We start from the raw sequence: 17,228 nt of genomic DNA, 5'->3' as shown, positions 1-17,228 counted from the left end.
GAGGCTAACCGGTCAGTCTCAGCTCGGCCGTGTATTACTTCACTGTGTGAGTATTTGGGACATTCCCTGAGTTGCTTCTTAATACTGATGAACTAAAAGAGGCCCAGAACTTAACAGATGAGTATGAAGTGATAGGAATGTGCTCGCATGAGCAAGGAAAGAGGCCTGCCCTAAATTCTCCTCCCCATTCTGTTTCTTTTCCTTTGGGTCCACTCCCCTTTGCCTGGTCCCTCCTGAGGCCACCCGCTGGCAGCTCTCTGTGCCTCCAGACAGCTGGGGCAGCGCCCTGCTGCCCCTCACCCGCTGCCTGGCACATTCCTGTGTGGTCGCATCAGCCAGGTAGGCTGCATGGAGGCAGCTCGCCAGAGAATCGGTTTACAGCCTGACTGCCCAGCTGGATTATTTGATCGCTCCCAGGGAAGTCTGTGGACCCTACCTCCCGACAAGGGCTCACGCGGTCATGGCATTGTCCCGGAGTCACATCACTGGGTCCGCCCAGGACCTGTCACATCGCTTCCTGCCTCTTGTCTTTTTGTTCCAGCCCAGCACCCAACCCCCACCCCCAGAACTATGTCCAATTCACAGAACTAAAGAGGCCAGCTTCCCTCATGACTTCTCAGACCCCTGATTTTTCAGATGTGACAGATCCAGATCGAGGCAGCAGTCCCCAAGAAAGGCCGGCTGTCTTTCTCAGCAGAGGCAACACAGCTAAAAGCTCTTTTTCACTTCAGGCAATTCATGCACTTGGTTAGATGTTTATAGATTGCAATCACTCATCCACGAAATCTAGGTCATCCTTTACCCAGAGCTTCGTACTTCAGAAGAACAGCCATGCCCAGGGAGGACCGTTCTGATGTGGGAGGGAGTGGAGAGTGCGTCTGCCATTCTGGGAGGGAGGTGGGCCGGCCGGCTAGGGGCTGGGTGCTCGCGGGCCATGGCTCACAGGCTCTCTGGCCTCCAGTTCTCTAGCTCGAGTGGTGTCAGCAGGAGCTACACCGTGGTGACATGAGGCAGTAGTGGGATTGAGAGGCAGGATCTCCAGCGTGATTTCAGAGCATGTACCGTAGTTGCGGTGGGAAGGGAGAGGTGGTCGGTGTGGGTGTAGGGCTTCTTGAAGAGAGAAACAGAAGTGGGGCCATGGGTCAGGAGTTTGGCCTGTGGCATGGAGAACTGAAGGTTAGAGCTCTCCCCAGTATAACCAGTCTTCAGCCCACTCATCTCCTAATCCCTGAGGAGAGGCAGGTGCTGAGGAAAGAGCCCTGGGCTGGGGGGCCAGAGGGCCATTCCTGTCTCCTGTCCTGGGGCCTCCATGCACCAGACCTGTGGCCACGGCCAGGGCATGATACCCCAGTGTCTTCACCTTTAAGCCTGAGCCCATGGTCCCTGCTAGGGCACAGAGTCACTGTGCAGCTAAGATGTTCAACACAGGGGACTCTGTTTGCTGAACCCGAAAGCTATCAGCACAAAGGCTTACTCTCTGGTGTTCTCATCTAGGGAGAGGAGTGGCTCTCCTGCTGCTGGCTTGCTTCAGGGACGGTTTCTCTGAGCTTGTGCATGATCCTGGTGTGTCTGTAGAGCACATGTGTATCTACATGCTGTGCCACTTACATGGCCTGCCGCTCTTCCAGCCCCATCACCCTGACCCGGAAGGAGGGAGATTAGGTGCCAACAGAGCGAAGGGAGGAAGCAAGCTCTTTTCCTTCCCCACGTGTTTCCCTGGTGGCCTTTCTGGGACAGAAATCAGAGAGGCCTCCAGGTCCCCCTCCGTGTGAGGGAGACTCCATCCTTAGCCAATCACATGCTCTCTGGATTGTCTTCCCCGCACCCGTCCTGAGGGGCTGCAGGTGAAAGGACAGCTCAAGGTAGTGTCCACGGCAGGCTTTTTCCCTTCTCTAGGCCCCTGGCCTTGACTGCTGTCACCATCCCCCTACTCCCCAGAAGTTGGGCAAAAGCAAAGAGAAGAACTAAACATGACCAGCCCCTTACCCACTTTAGTAAGACTCTGCTTAGAGGCCTGTTGTGGAAGTTTGAAATTGCAGGTCATGGTCAAATTAAAGTTTGTATATTATCCAGGTTGTGGTGTCCCCCAGCCACTGCAAATAAATAATTAAAATCTAATTGTAGCCAAGATACTCAGAGCTCCTGTACACTGCACTGAGCCAAAGAATAGAAAATAGTCTAGCTAGACCTACATTTTCCCTCTCACGTGGCAGCTCCACACCATCATCCTGGCTTTGATATACCAGATTTTCAAAGAGGAGAGCCAGGGAAGGAACCGGGAGCTTCCCTTCTCCCAAATTCTCACCTTATGTTAAAATTTTTGGCCTTGGATTAGAGCACTAACCACTCCAAGAAATCGCTTTTGCAGTATCTCTGAGAGGATTCACCCTTGAAGTTCTTCTGCCCACCAGAGGAGTTTCTTGGCTGCATTAACCAGGCAAGGCCCACACAGTGTGAATTGAGGAGTGAGGTGAGGAGAAAAGTGGCTTCAGAAACATCTGGGAGCAGAGAGACCAGATAGACAGGAGCACAGCCAGAAGCTGAGCAAGCAGCAGCCTTTGTGGCCCGAGGCCCACCAGTGAGCCCTGCCGCCGCGGCAGGTCAGGGGCTGCACCTGCCCGAGAGCTGACGGCAGGCATCCCTTCCCAGTCCGAGTTCTGTGACTTCACACTGGTAGCTGGGAATTGGCCACAGTTGGAGTATTTACACCACAGAAACCCCCAAACTACAAATCAGGGGCCCCTGTCCCCCCAGGAAAGCTGTTCTTTAAATTCTTGCCAGCACATGTGATGTGAGACTCCATCCTTAACCAATCACTTAATCACTTGCTTTCTCCTGATTGTCCTCCCCACCCCCGTCTTGAGGACAAATCAAGGTGGTGTCCAGTGCAGGTTTTAAGCTGTTCAGGTAGTAAAGCTGTGAGAGTTCAAGTATGTATTACCACATTCTTTCTCCACATGTTCTTCCTGCCCTGGTTGCAGCTGTTGGCACTAAAAAAAACAAAACAAAACAAAAAACACCGAGCTAGTGAACTTATTCTGAGCTTGCCAGTTTGTGTACACTCTCCAAACAGGATTTAATGAATGTGGTAGTCTTGCTTTCAAGTAGGTTTTATGTCTTTGGAACATGTATCACGTTCAGAATTCTGTGTGTAGGTCAGGTGCTACCTGGATCATTCTTCTCCTTTCTGGGGATATTGACCTCCATTAGCAACTTCAGCCCTGCCAGTGACTCCAGGTCCAGCTCTGACCCCACAGTTTCTAGACACTAACTTTTCCATCACCATTTTCTGGTTCCTGGTTTTGACACACCTGTTATTTTGTGTTATGCTCCCCATGCTGACAGCTTGCCCACCCTCAACAAAGCAATTTCTGATATGCTGCCTTGGATACACTCAAAATATCACTTTACACATCAAGAAACTAACATGGAACCAAAACAAAGAAGAAAAGACTCTGTTCTGGAGTTTCTCTAGTGTTGACCTATTTCATATCCATTTTTCAGTGAGTCATTTCTGCCTCATCCCTGGACAACCCTTCACTGTGGGAGAGTCGCCCCACCTCCTTTCAGCAGGAAGCAGGGCCTGGAAGGCAGCCCATCACACCTTTGCCCTGGTAGGATTCTAATCATCAAGAAGTAGTTTATTGCTCTCCGGGGGATGTGGCTCATTTAAGATTAAACCACAGAAAAGGAGAAAAGAGTATTCAGGTTGATTTAGAGGCAGAGAGCTGGACCAGATAGCCTCTTGAATCTTGAAGTTCTGGTCACCTCACCATGGATATCAGGAGATGCTTCCTGAACCACAACTGGATAAGATCTCTCCCTCTTCTGAACTTTCCCATGATGCCGTGTGGCCTCCATGGGCTCCACTCAACATTTACTGCCTGATAGGATTAGATGTCTTGGGTATGTGTCTAATTCCCCAAATAGATTGTGAACTTCTCAATAACAAGGTTTTTCCTATAGTTCTTCAGATCTCTGTTGGGATCAAGACAGTGCCTTACACAGAGTAGATTAATTATCATATTGGTTGATTGTGTCAAAAAAACTATTTTAATTGAAGTACAATGAAAAGTTGCTATATAGACAAGAGAGCCATATCCTCCCATTAGAAGGGTACAAGTAGAAGCTAGACAGCCACTTAATTGTGATGCTTTTAGGAGGAAATAAGGCATGGGATACAAGGTTGAGGTAGAAGATGTCTAAAGTCTCTTCCCCTTGAGGTTCTTTGATTCCATAAAGTGTGTCTGTTGCCTCTACTGAGTCTAGTGATGGAAGATGGGTTTGGTGGTTCATAGATGCTCTAGAAGCTACCTGGCTTTCTGCTTGCTCTGTAGAGCAAATGGTCCCCAGGCTGGGTCATTCTTTGACTAGTGTACTTCTTTAGCAACATGTATTATTCTTCAAGTCAAGTGATAGAATATTTAAGATGGACATTTTGTACCCCCTGAGGTGTCAACCCTTTGAGAAATCTTCCAAGTGTAAGGAGAAGCAGATGGCACTGAGAAAGTATGTACATTTTCCTTATTAGAATTGTTAGTATGACACCCATATTTTTAAAAAGCCTAAAGATGCAAACTAAATTAAATTATTCATTGACATATTTAAATCAGCTTACAGCAATTATATCAAAATAAAATCCCGCAGCTTGGAAGGTAGAGTCTCTTTGACCACCCTCTTAGAAATCTGGCTTTCAAAGGGAGGCTCTTTCACTCAAATAGGAAGAAGTACATTCTCTGTGAAACGAAGGCAGGAAGGGAATGCAGCCATGATTAGGTCATATGGAGGTTGAAGATCTTTTGGGCGAGAGACGGTGTGGAAATGAGGGCAAGTGAATATGCCAAGACATTCTCCTGCTGAAAAAGCAGAGCCAAGAAGGGCGTTGGGACCTGGGTGCAGAAATGCTTCTTCCCTCACCCTGTCTCTGCCTCCCTTTGCTGGGGGGGAGTCATCCCCTTCTGGCCCTACCATTGCCAGCCCTCGTTCCCACGAGAGCACGTGAGGGTCAACAGAGCACAGCGGGGGAATGTCATGGAACTATGTGGAAGGCGGGTGCAAGACTGACGTGGAGACCGAACATGACTGCATCTTAGACACAGCACCCTTCTTATCTTAAAGGCAATGTAATGACCAATATATATCAACCAAGGCATGCAAGAATTTTCAGAAACCACCAATTTGCAGAAACCATCAGAGTACAAAAGCTATTCTTCCAAATGTGCCTTGGTTCTGACCCAGTATTCCCAGTGGCATGAATTAGACTTGTAGCCGTAAGGACTGGAAGAGATCATACAGCTCATTTGCTTTAGCTGCCCCTATTTAACACCTGAATTCCCTCTCCTGGTAGATGCTCATGCAGCATGCAGCTGAGTGTAGTGGAAAGAACTACAGACCTGGAGTCAGATCCTAGCTCTCTTTGTCTCTTTGACCTAGAACAAATCACCTCATCTCTTGATGTTTTGATTTCCTCAGCTATAAATTCTGAGTAATACCAACAGAATTGTGAGAATTAGAATTAACACTTAAGGTGCTTAGCACAGCCTCTGGTGTTACTAGGATGTCAGAGACTAATAGCTGCTATGCCAGTTGCACTGATGTGAAAGGGCCCCTCTCCAGTCCCGCCTTGAGTACCACCGTTACGGGAATGCGCCCATCGCTGGGCGTTCCTAGGGGTTAGACGCTTCCACCATGTGTCATGCCCAGTTCTCTTTCCTGTAACTTTCCCTAGTCATCTTCTCTGGTCCTGCCTTTGGTAGCCCCACAGAACAGTCTATATCTTCTCTCATAAATAAAACTAGAAATATTTGAAGACAGTTCTAATCGCTCTCCTGGGCCTTCTCCATGGTGAACTTCCTTAGCTCCTTGAATCCTTCCATAGGTGACTTGGTTTTGATCTCACGCAGGCTACTTCTAAGCCCCTTCCCTAATACATGAGCATCCATGGAAGGATGCTAGTCAACCACAAGGAGACAGCAAATCTCAGATTCCGTCCACACTGAATAAGCCTGCAACTGTGTCCGTAGCTCGCATGAGCAGCGCGCTGCAAAGCCCTGCAGACGGATCCCGCAGCATCCCCTCTTGCCTTGGTGATGGGGATGGGAGCGCTGCTGCCTCCGCGAGGTAGGATGTGTTATAAAGACTGTTTTGTCAGATGAATTGAAGTTCTCCCCCCGTAATTGTGATAGATTTAACTACATTATTGCCTCCCACCCAAATTTTTACCTCCTTTGTGTCAGTGATCTTTTCCGTGTGACTTACGGTTCCTGCTCTTGGACTTGAGAGTCAGCAGTGCAACCTGTTTTGGCCAACAGAAGGCAGCAGTGCCAGTAGGCCAGCTCCAGGCCTAGGCTTGAGAGGTCTTGGAGATGTCCAGGTGACCTTCTGTCACCATGGAAGAACCTAGCACAGCTAGACGGGTGCGAGGAAGCTGGGGGCGTGTGGAGCAGCGTCCACAGCAAAGCCCAGCCTCTCTCAGCTGGACCCTGCCACCTCACAGACACTTGAGAAGAAATAAATGAGTTTTGGGGTGGTTTGTTTTATAGAATTTTCATGGCAAGAGAGAATTATTGCAAAACTTATGTGGGCCAGCAGACAGAGAGAGCAGTACTAACCCTGCCTCACCAGCATGTAAGTTTAGAGAAATTAATGAAAGATTTACAAAACTATAACCAGACTAATTTCATAAAAATTACGTGTCAAATTGCAACCTTGTATTTGTTTTGTAAACTGTGGCCAAGAAGAAAGTAAGTGTGTATAGTATATGTCATCACTGAAATAGCTAATGACAGGAGCAAACCGAAACTCAATATCCAAAGATACATGAAAAGTTAGGGGGTCTCCCATTTCATACAGTTCACTCATTCACTCCACAAATATTTAATGAATACCTACCATGCATCAGCACTGTTCTAGGCCCTGGAAATACAGCTGTGGAAAAAACAGACAAGGCTCAGATCTCATGAAGCTTATATTCTAATGTAGACCCAGAAAATAAAAATTAAATGAACAAGATAACTTCAGACCATGAAAAGTGTTGTGAAGAAACTCGAGCCGGTTAGTGGCTTCCTTAAGGAGTGTCAGGAAGACCTCTCTCAGGTAAATGACATGAAGGTCCAAAGGAAGAAAGCCCCCACTGAAGGAAACAACAAAGGCAGGAGCCGTGAGGTGGGACTCACCTTGGAGGGTCTGAGTTACAGAGGAAGCGCGAGAGGAGTGATCTGGCCAGGACGTGGGATGCACCATTGCCACGATGAGGAGTTGGTGTTCTGTTAGGAGGACACTGGAATGCATTGAAGCGTTTTAAGCATATGACCTGGCTTATGGATTTAGGAGCTCACTCCCGGCTTCTGTGTGGAGAATGGGCTGTAAGTGGACAAGAGTGGAAGCAGGGAGGAAAATTAGGTCATTGCATCATAGTGATGGCTACAACTAGTATGATGGCAAGGAGGGACAGAAATGGACAGGTTTGAGATCTATTTTGAAAATAGAATGAAGACTTGCTGATGGACTAGATATGAGGGAAAGTAAGAAATAAAGGATGACTTCCAGGTTTCTTGTTTGGGTGACTGAGAGGATGGTCAGTGGTGCTGTTCCCTGAGATGAGGAAGAATGGAGGTGGAAGGAACTCGGGGGGAGTGGAGAGGTCAAGAGTTTTGTTTGGATGATTTAAGTTTGAATTAGACATCAGAGTGGCTTTGACAAGTACAGTGATGGACATACTAATCTGGTACTGAGGGCTGAAGATAGAAGTTGGGCAGCCATCAGCAACTAAAAGATGGTGTTTTTAGCCCAAAGACTAGATGAATTTACCTAGAAAAAAGAAGTTGGGTTTTTTCATGTAAAATTTAAGAAGTTTTAAATTTTAAAAATTGTTCGAAGAAGTAGGAGGATACGGCACCAAGCATGGTGACATTTAAGAGCTCAGCAGAGGAAGAGGCGACAAGAAGAGCCTGTGAGAGAAGCTGAGAGTGTGACGGTGTGGAAGCCAAGAGGAGAAAGTGTTCCAGGGAAGGGAGCTGTCAGCCTAGGCTGGGCTGGGTTGAACGCAGCTTCAGTCATAAAGTAAGATGAGGACAGAGGAGTCACCAAGCTGGTTGGTGACCTTGAAAATACAGTGTCTGGTGGAATAAGATAGCCAAATGGGATGGTTGGAAGTGAATGGAAGGGGAGAAGTTGATGATGGTGAGGTTTTGCTAAACAGGGGAACAGAGGAGTGGAAACCTTCTAGAAAGGATGAGGGTTAAGGTTGCATTTCATTTTGTTTTAAATAGGAGATTCAGGTGCGTGTTTAACTGTCAGAGGAAGTACACCAAGAGAGAGAAGTTGATAATGCAGGGGAGAGAGTGGTCAAAGGCAGGATCACCGTCCTTGAGAAAGGAGCAGCCGCAGGGCACAGCAGAAGTGTTGGCCTCTGAAAGGGCTTCCAGGGAAATGGGGGGCCAGGCGGCACGAGTAAGAGAGTGGGTGCATTGGTGGATTTGGTGATAGGAAGCCAGCTGAACTCGGCAGTTCACTTGCTCTTTCTCGGTACACAGTGACATTAGGTCATCATTTAAGAATGAGCCCGGTGCTCTGAACCCTGAACCCAAATGCACTGTGTCCTTCCTTCGTTTACTATTTGGTACACTTGGAAAGAATGAAAATAACAACCTCATTTGTATAATGTATTTTACAGAGATATCAAATGATAAAGGAATTCATGTATATTCTTTCATTTGATAATTTATCCTGAATCATTCAAGTTCCCAGCAAGGAACAGAATTCATAGTTTGTTGAAATGAAGACACTTTAATAAAGGAACCATTTACAGAGAGTCAAATTAAGGGATGCTGCACCCAGAAACTGTCAAGAGCCAGACATTGCCACCCTTAGGGTCAAAGGGTCAAGGGAGACGCCGGCTGGTCTGATCGTTCATGGAAGAGACCTGTAGCTGTCAGCCCGGAAGTGGTGCCAAAGCAGAGGGGGGACGAGAAAGAAGTATCCTTGCTTCTCCCTCCTCCTATGTCTTGTCGATGCTTCCCAACAGCTGAACCAGCTGGAGACTCACTGGCCATGGTAATGAGATTGATGGTGAAGCCAGAGAATAGGTCCTGCAGTGAATAACCAGCACAGCCCCTGACTCTTCATGCCATAAATGTTGAAAAGACTTTGAAAGTCTTCTACCCAAAGCCAGTGTATAGAATACATTATCTTATTTGCTACCAACTGGGATTTAGAAAACTGTGTCTTTGATACAATCCTCATGGGTACTTGTAACATGCCTATAATCTCCAAATGTAATGTTTGCCCATAGCTGTCCTCCTGTATTCCCACCCAGAAGCACATTGCCCATAAAACTAGGGACACTTACATTTCAGGGCCCCTCACTGGCATGAGCCCTTGCCACAGCCACGGGAGAGCCCTAGAAATGTATTCCTATGATCGTATGTCCTTGTAAAATTTGCAAAAGGTATTTTAACTGTAATCTATTAAGACTACAACATTTTTCACTCTGACACTAGAAGGCCCTCCACCCCTACCTCATATGAACATTAGATTCCACAAAACCTGTATCTGCTTCTGCTTGAACACAGACTCCTGTGTCCTGGGGCTGTTTTTTACCCTTTTCCTAAGAACCTTTTTGGATGGGGTGGTTAACGTGCATTAAAATGGACATTTTGGAAAGGGGTGAGGGTGGAAGGAGGGCAAGAGAAATGTGGAAGGGAGGGATGTGCAGTGCCAGAGGCAGTGGGAGAAAAGCCCTGGCCTGAAGAACCTGCTCTCTGCCACCTACCTGGGTCACGCACACTGGCGGGCATCCCGACGGACCGATTTCTCTCAGGGGCCTCGCTCAGATGCTGCTCTGTATGTTTTCAGATGCAGACGGAAACTTGTGTCGAAGTAACCAGCTGCTGCAAGTCATGCTGACCATGCACCGCATCATCATTTCCTCTGCCGAGCTGCTCCGGAAAGTGATCACCCTATATCCTTTAGCACAGTGGCTGGCAATCTGGCAATCCCAAGGTGGGATTCGTTTAAAAGGATCTTGGAATTTGAAGTATGCCTTCATTTTGATTGGTTTAGAATAACCCTGAGTGGTAAATGTGTTCATATTTCCTTTGATGGGGAGTGTGGTATGTGTGTGTGTGTGTGCGTGTGTGTGTCCAAGTGTGCATGTCTGTAGGTAATACATGTCTCCTGTTGAGTAGGTCTGTATTATTGATGCTGATTGCTCTGGGAAGTAGTCAGAGAAAACATGCAGACACAGTCTTTTTCGGTATCTCTGGCTAGTAAAATACATTTCCTATAGATTAGTCAAAATTCATACTCTACCCGTGAAGATTGACAAGGGTGCCAGGGTGACTCAAATGACAGATGCATCCTGGCTGTGCTGCCCAGTTCACCCAGCTTCCCCAGGTTCTGAAGAAAGCGTCCTAAAGCCACAGCGTCTGGGGAGTCTGCCGGAGGCTTTTTGCTTCAGGCAGAGGCACTGGCTGTGGGCCAAGGGAACCCTGCTGGATGTTAACCTTAGGTGTGAACTGAGTAGGGTGGAGCACGCACTTGCCTTCCCTGCTCACTGCTGACTCTGTGAGCTGTGGCTGCAGATAGAAGGGGCCATCGGTGAGGTGTGGCTGTCGGCACTAGCAGCCGCGCCCCTGGCGCCGAGTCAGCACTGGAGGCCCTCGTCATCCTGTGCCACTCTCCTGCCCCCTCTCTTCTCCTCCCGTGGCACACAGGAAAAAAGAAAAACCCTCAGGACTGTATCTCTTCTCTACACCTATTTACAAATCTTTACTTCTCATATCACAGGAGGTGTTTCTGTGGTATTCCAAGCTCTGAGCATTGTGAGAGGGCCACAAAATATGTGGTACAGGTAGTAAGTGGGTGTCTGGTCTGCCGAGAATTTTAAGGTCATAATAAAACCCACTCCGGTTGGGCCTACTTTTTATGAACCCCACATCCCAGCAATTCTAAACAATGTCAGTGATGAAATACTCTGCACTGAAAACATTGTTGGTCCTCAGACCGACACCTTGGTGCTCCGCCCACCCCGCCTCTCCTCTCCTGTGCCTTTACACTCTGCCTCTTCACTGGCAGCTGCCCTGCAGCCTGAAACACATTCTGGTCTCCCTGGCCTGGAAGTGAACTCCCAACCCTGTGTCCCCTCCATCCCCTTGTTAGGGTTAGAATTTGGTGCACAAACTTCTTAAAATAGTCGGCACTTATCCCCCGTCTCTCAGCGCCCATTCACTCCTTAACCCAACACCAGCCCCCGGCCCTGCACAGACTTCTCTGCTGTCACCAGTGACCTCCGAGTCGCTAAGCCCTAAGGCTTTTTCCCGTCCTTGTTTACGGTGGGCATTGCTGACAGTCCCCTGCCTCTCCAGACTCTCTTCCTCCAGGCTTCCCAGCTGGCGTCCCCCTGGCCCGTCCTCCGCCCCAGCTGGCCCTCCTCCAGCTTCCCCCCAGCCTCCTCTTTGAACACTACTTAAAGATGGGGGCAGCATCCTGGTGGTCTTCTCACTCTGCTTCCTTCCCGGGGTGATTTCTCACCAGGATTTCCACCACCTTCCTCTGCTGACAACTTGCGAGTCCAGACTTCTCTAATCCAAACCAATTATTTTAATGTTAGATTGTCCTGCAGACACTTCAATCTTAATATGTTCGGAACTGAGCCCACTAGGTCGGTACTCTCATCCCCACAACTACTGTCAGTAATTCTGCTTTGACACCTGTATTTTCATTTTCAATTTCAGTTAATGGTGTCATTATCCATCCAGTTGCCTAAACCAGAAGTGTCAGAAGCACTCTTGACTCTTCCCAGCCTTTCACCTCCTACAGAGCCCATGAGCGGCCTCGGGTCGGGCCCCCACCCTCTCTCCTAGGCCTCCGCCCCGTGCTCATCTCCGCATCCATGTGGGCTCCCCTCCCTTTCATGACACACCTCTGAAGTTATTTTCCTAAGAAGCACCTAACATAGGCCATTGCTTCAGAGCCTCTGCAGACTACAGGCTTAAGGTCAAACTCTGCCCTCCCCAGGAAAAGGCCCTCCACAGTCTGACCCTAGTGTGTGTCCTGACCCTCCTGCTTCACCCTGCAGTTCCCAAGAGACCCTTTCTGCTTCGCACTGAACTTCACAACACACCAGATGTAATGAGGCATCTTACAATTCCTGCACCTCGAATGCTTTTTGTCCCTCTTTCCTCTGCAGACCCTTTCAAGACCCCTCTGTGAAGTCTCTCCTGACTTTTCCAGCCTTCTACCTACCTTTTAAAATTTACCTAGTATTTTAAGATAGTATTAGATTGAAAGCATATTTAATTCCTATGACTTCAGTTCTATATTGCTTAAGTCAAAGTGCCTTTCACATTTCTGGCCTGGATGTAATCTGCCTTGTAATCTGCATCTATGATTGCAGAAAGCATGATTTTATTCTATCTAAATAACTTAATCCACCTAGACTTCAGTCTGTAAGTTTTGCAGTGTAACACCTAGTCTTTAGAGATGACTATTTCTAGCAAACCGCAGAACTTTATGTCTAGTTGCTGTAGTTTGAATTGTGTTATGAGTAGAGAAGGTGACAAGTTACAAGCTACTTTAAAAAAATAAGTATATATTTTTAACATATCTAAAATACATTGTATTGTAACTTACTATTTACATGCCATCTCTCCCACTACTGTACGCATCCCTCAACAGCAGGAGCCAAGGCTTGTGTATCTTTACAGTTTCTCTAGAACTGAGCTTCGTGGCCGTCTCAGGATAAGACACCACAAATGTTGCATTACTATGGCTGCAGAACACTGGGGTACTCTTTCTATATCTATCAGGACTTCTAGGGGAGAAATCCAGGCTTTGCTTATGTTTGGAGAGGGGGAAAGATTCCAAGAAGGGAATATGAGGTAAGACTCCCTGTCCTTGAACCCGAGGTTAAACATTGAAGGCAAAAGGATGTTTTCTTCATATTTTATCCCTGTTTTCTGACCTGGAACTAATAGAATTGTTAGTTAAATAAGTTCAGATGGCTGCCTGTGGTTTCCTCTTTATCCATTAGTTAAAAGAAAGCAATTTTAAAACATGCTTTGAATAGCACAGACGCCTGTAAAGTACAGTCAGAACAATGATACTTCAGAAGCACAGTACCAGCTATGAAGAGAAGGAAATGTGCGGAGCCTGAAGCTTCCAGCACACAGTGTTCTTGGCCTCTGGCAACCAGGCACGGAGCCTTGCATCGCTGGCCTGCACATGCTGGGTGTTTGCTTCATCTCCTGAAGTGGAAAGCGCTGCCCTGCTTTGCTCTGGCCAGGGGCTCTAACGACCCGGGCGGCTCTGCCAAGCTCAGTACTGGCGTGTACCCTGACTGGATTTACCTGGAGGCTGCCCCACACGCAGCCACCATGCCCTGCCAGGGCAGGCATTTGAGGAGAAGGGTGAGGAGCCACCAGGAGGAGGAGAAACAACACAGTTAAAGGCTCCATATTGATGTTTCTCCACTTAGTTAAAGAGAGTGTGTTTCTTGTGCTTTCTTTGTTAAAGTGGAGGAAGAATAAACTTTCAACAAGTAGACCAAATAATAAAAATCCAGAATCTGAGATGTATTTATCTAGAATGTGCTTTATGCTTGAAGCTGCTTGCACAGAAGGGGTACATTTCCTCAGTGATGTGGCAAAAAGAAACATAAAATCATCTTGCGCTCACTCTTACTCTTTAAGCCCAGAGAAAGGCGGGTGTCAGAAGCTTTTACTTCACAAGGTTTACCAGTTGCCAGGGCTTATTTTTATTTTGATTATCTTTGTGTATGATTTTGTGTTCTGTGTTTTTGTTTTGGTGCTCTTGAGGACTGATTTTATGGGGAGTAAATCTATTAAAATTTAGGTTTTTGAAATAAAGTCATTTTCTTAAAAATACAAATTTTACAACCATAATTCTTTAAGGGTTCAAGTTTAGTTTGCATATCTTATTTCTGTAAGTCGAACATGTTAACACCAAGCACTTTTTAAGGAGCCTTGAAAAATGGTTAATTTGAATAATGCTAATTAATAAATATTTCCAATGGTTTCAAACTATAATTATGAATTTCACATTTTAGATGATTTTCAACTACTTCAGATGCCATCTTCAATTCTAGTTTCTGTAACTCTAGTATGTAAAAGTTATAAACAGTAAAGCTAACATTATTTTAGACATTCCAAGGCTATGCAGAAATTTACAGTTTAAAATCACAAGTCTAAAGCACTTCATTACATACTCCAAAGTGAAGTTTCAAGGCTATCATCTTAATGTGCTGTTAACATTACAGGCATATAAAAATCTCAAAACCACAGATTCCTTCCTAATAAATAAATGACATCAATACTGTGATTTGGACTTTTACTTTTCTATATTTAACTCTAAATTTTCCAGGGGTTAAAATATGCCTACCCATTGATGGAAGACTGCTTCTGCCCCACTGAGATCTCTACCTACTTGCTCACTGGATTCCTCTCGGGCCCTTCTGGGATTTGCCGAGCCCTTTATTGTGGTTAGTATGGCACAGATTTTAGAAGAGAAGGAGGCTTAGTCCTATCGGGGTGCGCACAGCCTACACCACCTCCTGCCTCAGTTTGTTGACAGAAGACGGTAGAACCTACCCGGTTCTCATCACTAGGTTAAATTTTACATTTCTTGAGCTCATAAAAGAAATGAATATTTTTTCCATGTATCTCTAGAAGCATGTGAACTTGATGACATCTTGTATTCTTTCCTGTTCTTAGGATGGCACCATTCTTACGGAATATTCCAAATGATATGGATCCTTAATGGGATCTACAATTTTATTTTGTATTATTCACGTGGCTCTGTGTGACTTGCCATCACAACTTAGGAGGCCAGTCTACTGACATCCTCTAGGTGTATATCATCCCTTTCACATTATTTTTTTAACCATTGTGACAATATATCTGAATGTTCACTCCCCTTCTTCCAGCTCACTGCAAAAATTGTCTTTCATTACTAGAATCATTTGAAAAGATAAGGGGCTCCTCTTTCTACCTTGTCCCAGTTGCACCCCTGGTCTCTTGGGCATGGGCAGGGGTCACTCCCCTTCTTCGCTTCTTACAGGGCACCTGTGCTGGGACCTCTCCATGAGACTGAGTTCGTAGTTCTACTTCTTCAGAGTTAAGTGCTGCAGCTTCCTCCCAGAGGCCGTTCAGCACGGGCTAGATAAAGTCAGCCCTCGAGGTGATAGTAAGCATACAGCTGCGCATACCAAGTTGGTTTTTCATCCTACAGCTGGAGAGATAAAACATCTTTTTTAAATTTGGAGGAGAGGGGTAGTTTGAGCAAATATTTCCAAAGATGCAAAGTTGTTCAGTTTCTGTAACAGAGGCTTCCATTTTCCTTAACCACGGCCCTACTTATAAGGATGCCTTGGCAAAGAATTCACCAGGACTTTGCCTGAAGATCTGCTATTTTGTAAGGTAATGTTCTGCTTGCATTTGGGGCTTTGTGGAGTGGGGTGACATGAGACTGAAGCAAAGGACTCTGGATCTTTCCTTGTCCTCCCTGCCTTTCCCTTCCTGACCATCTACAGAACACCTCTGGACAGGCAGGAAAGGGCAACCTTTGATGCTGGAAATGCCTCAAGCCAGTACGGTCAGTGTTTTTCTAGTGTGCCTGGGCTTAATATTTTACACCAACATTTTCTTCAGTCTTACACCATTTGGGTACCAAATGACATAGGGAGAGATTCAGAGATAATGAAAGATATCTGTTATTTATTCCTATTTATAAAAGTAATAAAAGTCATTTTAGAGCATTTAAAAATACAGAAAAGGATATAGCTATAGTAATAGTCACCCATTTCCAACGGCCTATTTTGGTATAGTTCCATTGTCTTGTCTTCCAGGTAGACTTTTTTTAAACATAGCTGAGATCAAAATACATACAAAGTTCTGTGGCCTATGTTTTTCACTTTATATCATAGAAATCTTCTCTAGTCATTAAAACTTTTTTTTGTAAGCATTATTTTTAATGGTCATAAATATTCTTGGACATGCTAACGTGTTCTTGTCACATGACCAGATCCATTGCCCCACTTCTCGAATCGGTGTGTCTGTGGTCGTCTTCTTTGTAGTGCCCTCAACACGTGTGGCTGCACCCGAATCTGTGCCGTGGCCCCTCTGATGGCAACTCCCCTTGTCCCGTCAAAGTGTTCAGTGCGTGGAGGGCAGAGGACTGTCAGTGGGAGGTTCTCTCTCCATCCCCCCACCTCTACCCCAGCTCTGTGTCTTCTGTCTATAGCGTATGGATCCTGTATTCCCAGGAATAGAGAAGGCAAGCCAGCCTCTGCCTTTTCCTGAGTCCTCTCTGTGAGAAGGCCCCACCCAGTGTGAGTACTTGGCTTCAGTTGTGGATTGTGTTTTTTAACTCCCATGCTGTAGGTACTGGATCACAGAATTCTGGATCATGTTCAAAATGGATGCCAGCTTGACAAACACTATGGAGGAGTTTCAGGAACTGGTGAAGGCTAATGGTGAGGAGATACACTGCCGCCTGATTGACACAACCCAAATGTGAGTATCTAGGGTCGAAAGCCCCTCCCTCCTGTAATACAGTCCCGGCTGCTCAGCAAGGCTTCTGACTCCGGCTATGACTGCGGCTCTTTCTCCCCACTCGGGCAGCTGCAGCTTGTTTTCCCAAAGTGAAAAGCTTGACAATGGGGAGCAAAGAAGACCCCTGGGGATAAAATGTAGGTGACTAATATCCAAGAACAGGAAAAAAAACAAAAGTCCCAGTGAAAAAGAGATGAGGTAGCAAGATACTAAAATGTATCCAGATTATGGGAAACTGAAAGTGCAGTGACTGAATTCACTCTTCTTCAGAGCTAGGAACTTGAAAATGGGGCTGGGACTGCTGAACAACGTATTGAGCAGATTATGACATGGATGGATGTCTGTGAGAGACACTTAGATTTTCAGAATGGAAAGAATCTCAGAAATATTTCAAATTATTCCTTGGATTTCTTAATTATGAGATTGGTGTAGTCTGGAAAAATGAGTGCCTTTCCTAATTTTGGGAGAGGCAAATGCACACATTGTATGCTAAGGTTTTTTACAAGATGGCCATTTTATTTTGGAATAACACAAATCCCTAGGATATACAGAATATCTACTAGGATCCAGGACCGAAACATGTTGGATGATTTCGCCCAGCATCCTGGGAAACTGAGGCACAGAGAAGTTGTGACTCATCTGCGGTCACACAGCTAG

The 17,228-nt window shown here is 46.1% G+C and overlaps 1 protein-coding gene across 3 annotated transcripts in view; it reads left to right on the top strand.

The window, feature by feature from the left end:
* The window catches only part of RASGRP1 (RAS guanyl releasing protein 1), a 65,391-nt gene that overhangs the window by 20,285 nt on the left and 27,878 nt on the right, over nt 1-17,228 (top strand). For all 3 annotated transcript variants that reach the window (XM_036889889.2, XM_036889888.2, XM_036889890.2), the window contains exons 3-5: nt 9,856-9,961; nt 15,375-15,437; nt 16,401-16,532. In XM_036889889.2, coding sequence (XP_036745784.1) covers nt 9,856-9,961; nt 15,375-15,437; nt 16,401-16,532 — 301 coding nt within the window. The remainder of the gene's footprint in view (nt 1-9,855; nt 9,962-15,374; nt 15,438-16,400; nt 16,533-17,228) is intronic.

The sequence above is a fragment of the Manis pentadactyla genome, chromosome 11 (genome assembly GCF_030020395.1).
Source record: "Manis pentadactyla isolate mManPen7 chromosome 11, mManPen7.hap1, whole genome shotgun sequence".
Classification (NCBI taxonomy): Eukaryota; Metazoa; Chordata; class Mammalia; order Pholidota; family Manidae; genus Manis; species Manis pentadactyla.
This window is presented reverse-complemented; position numbering and strand designations above follow the sequence as displayed.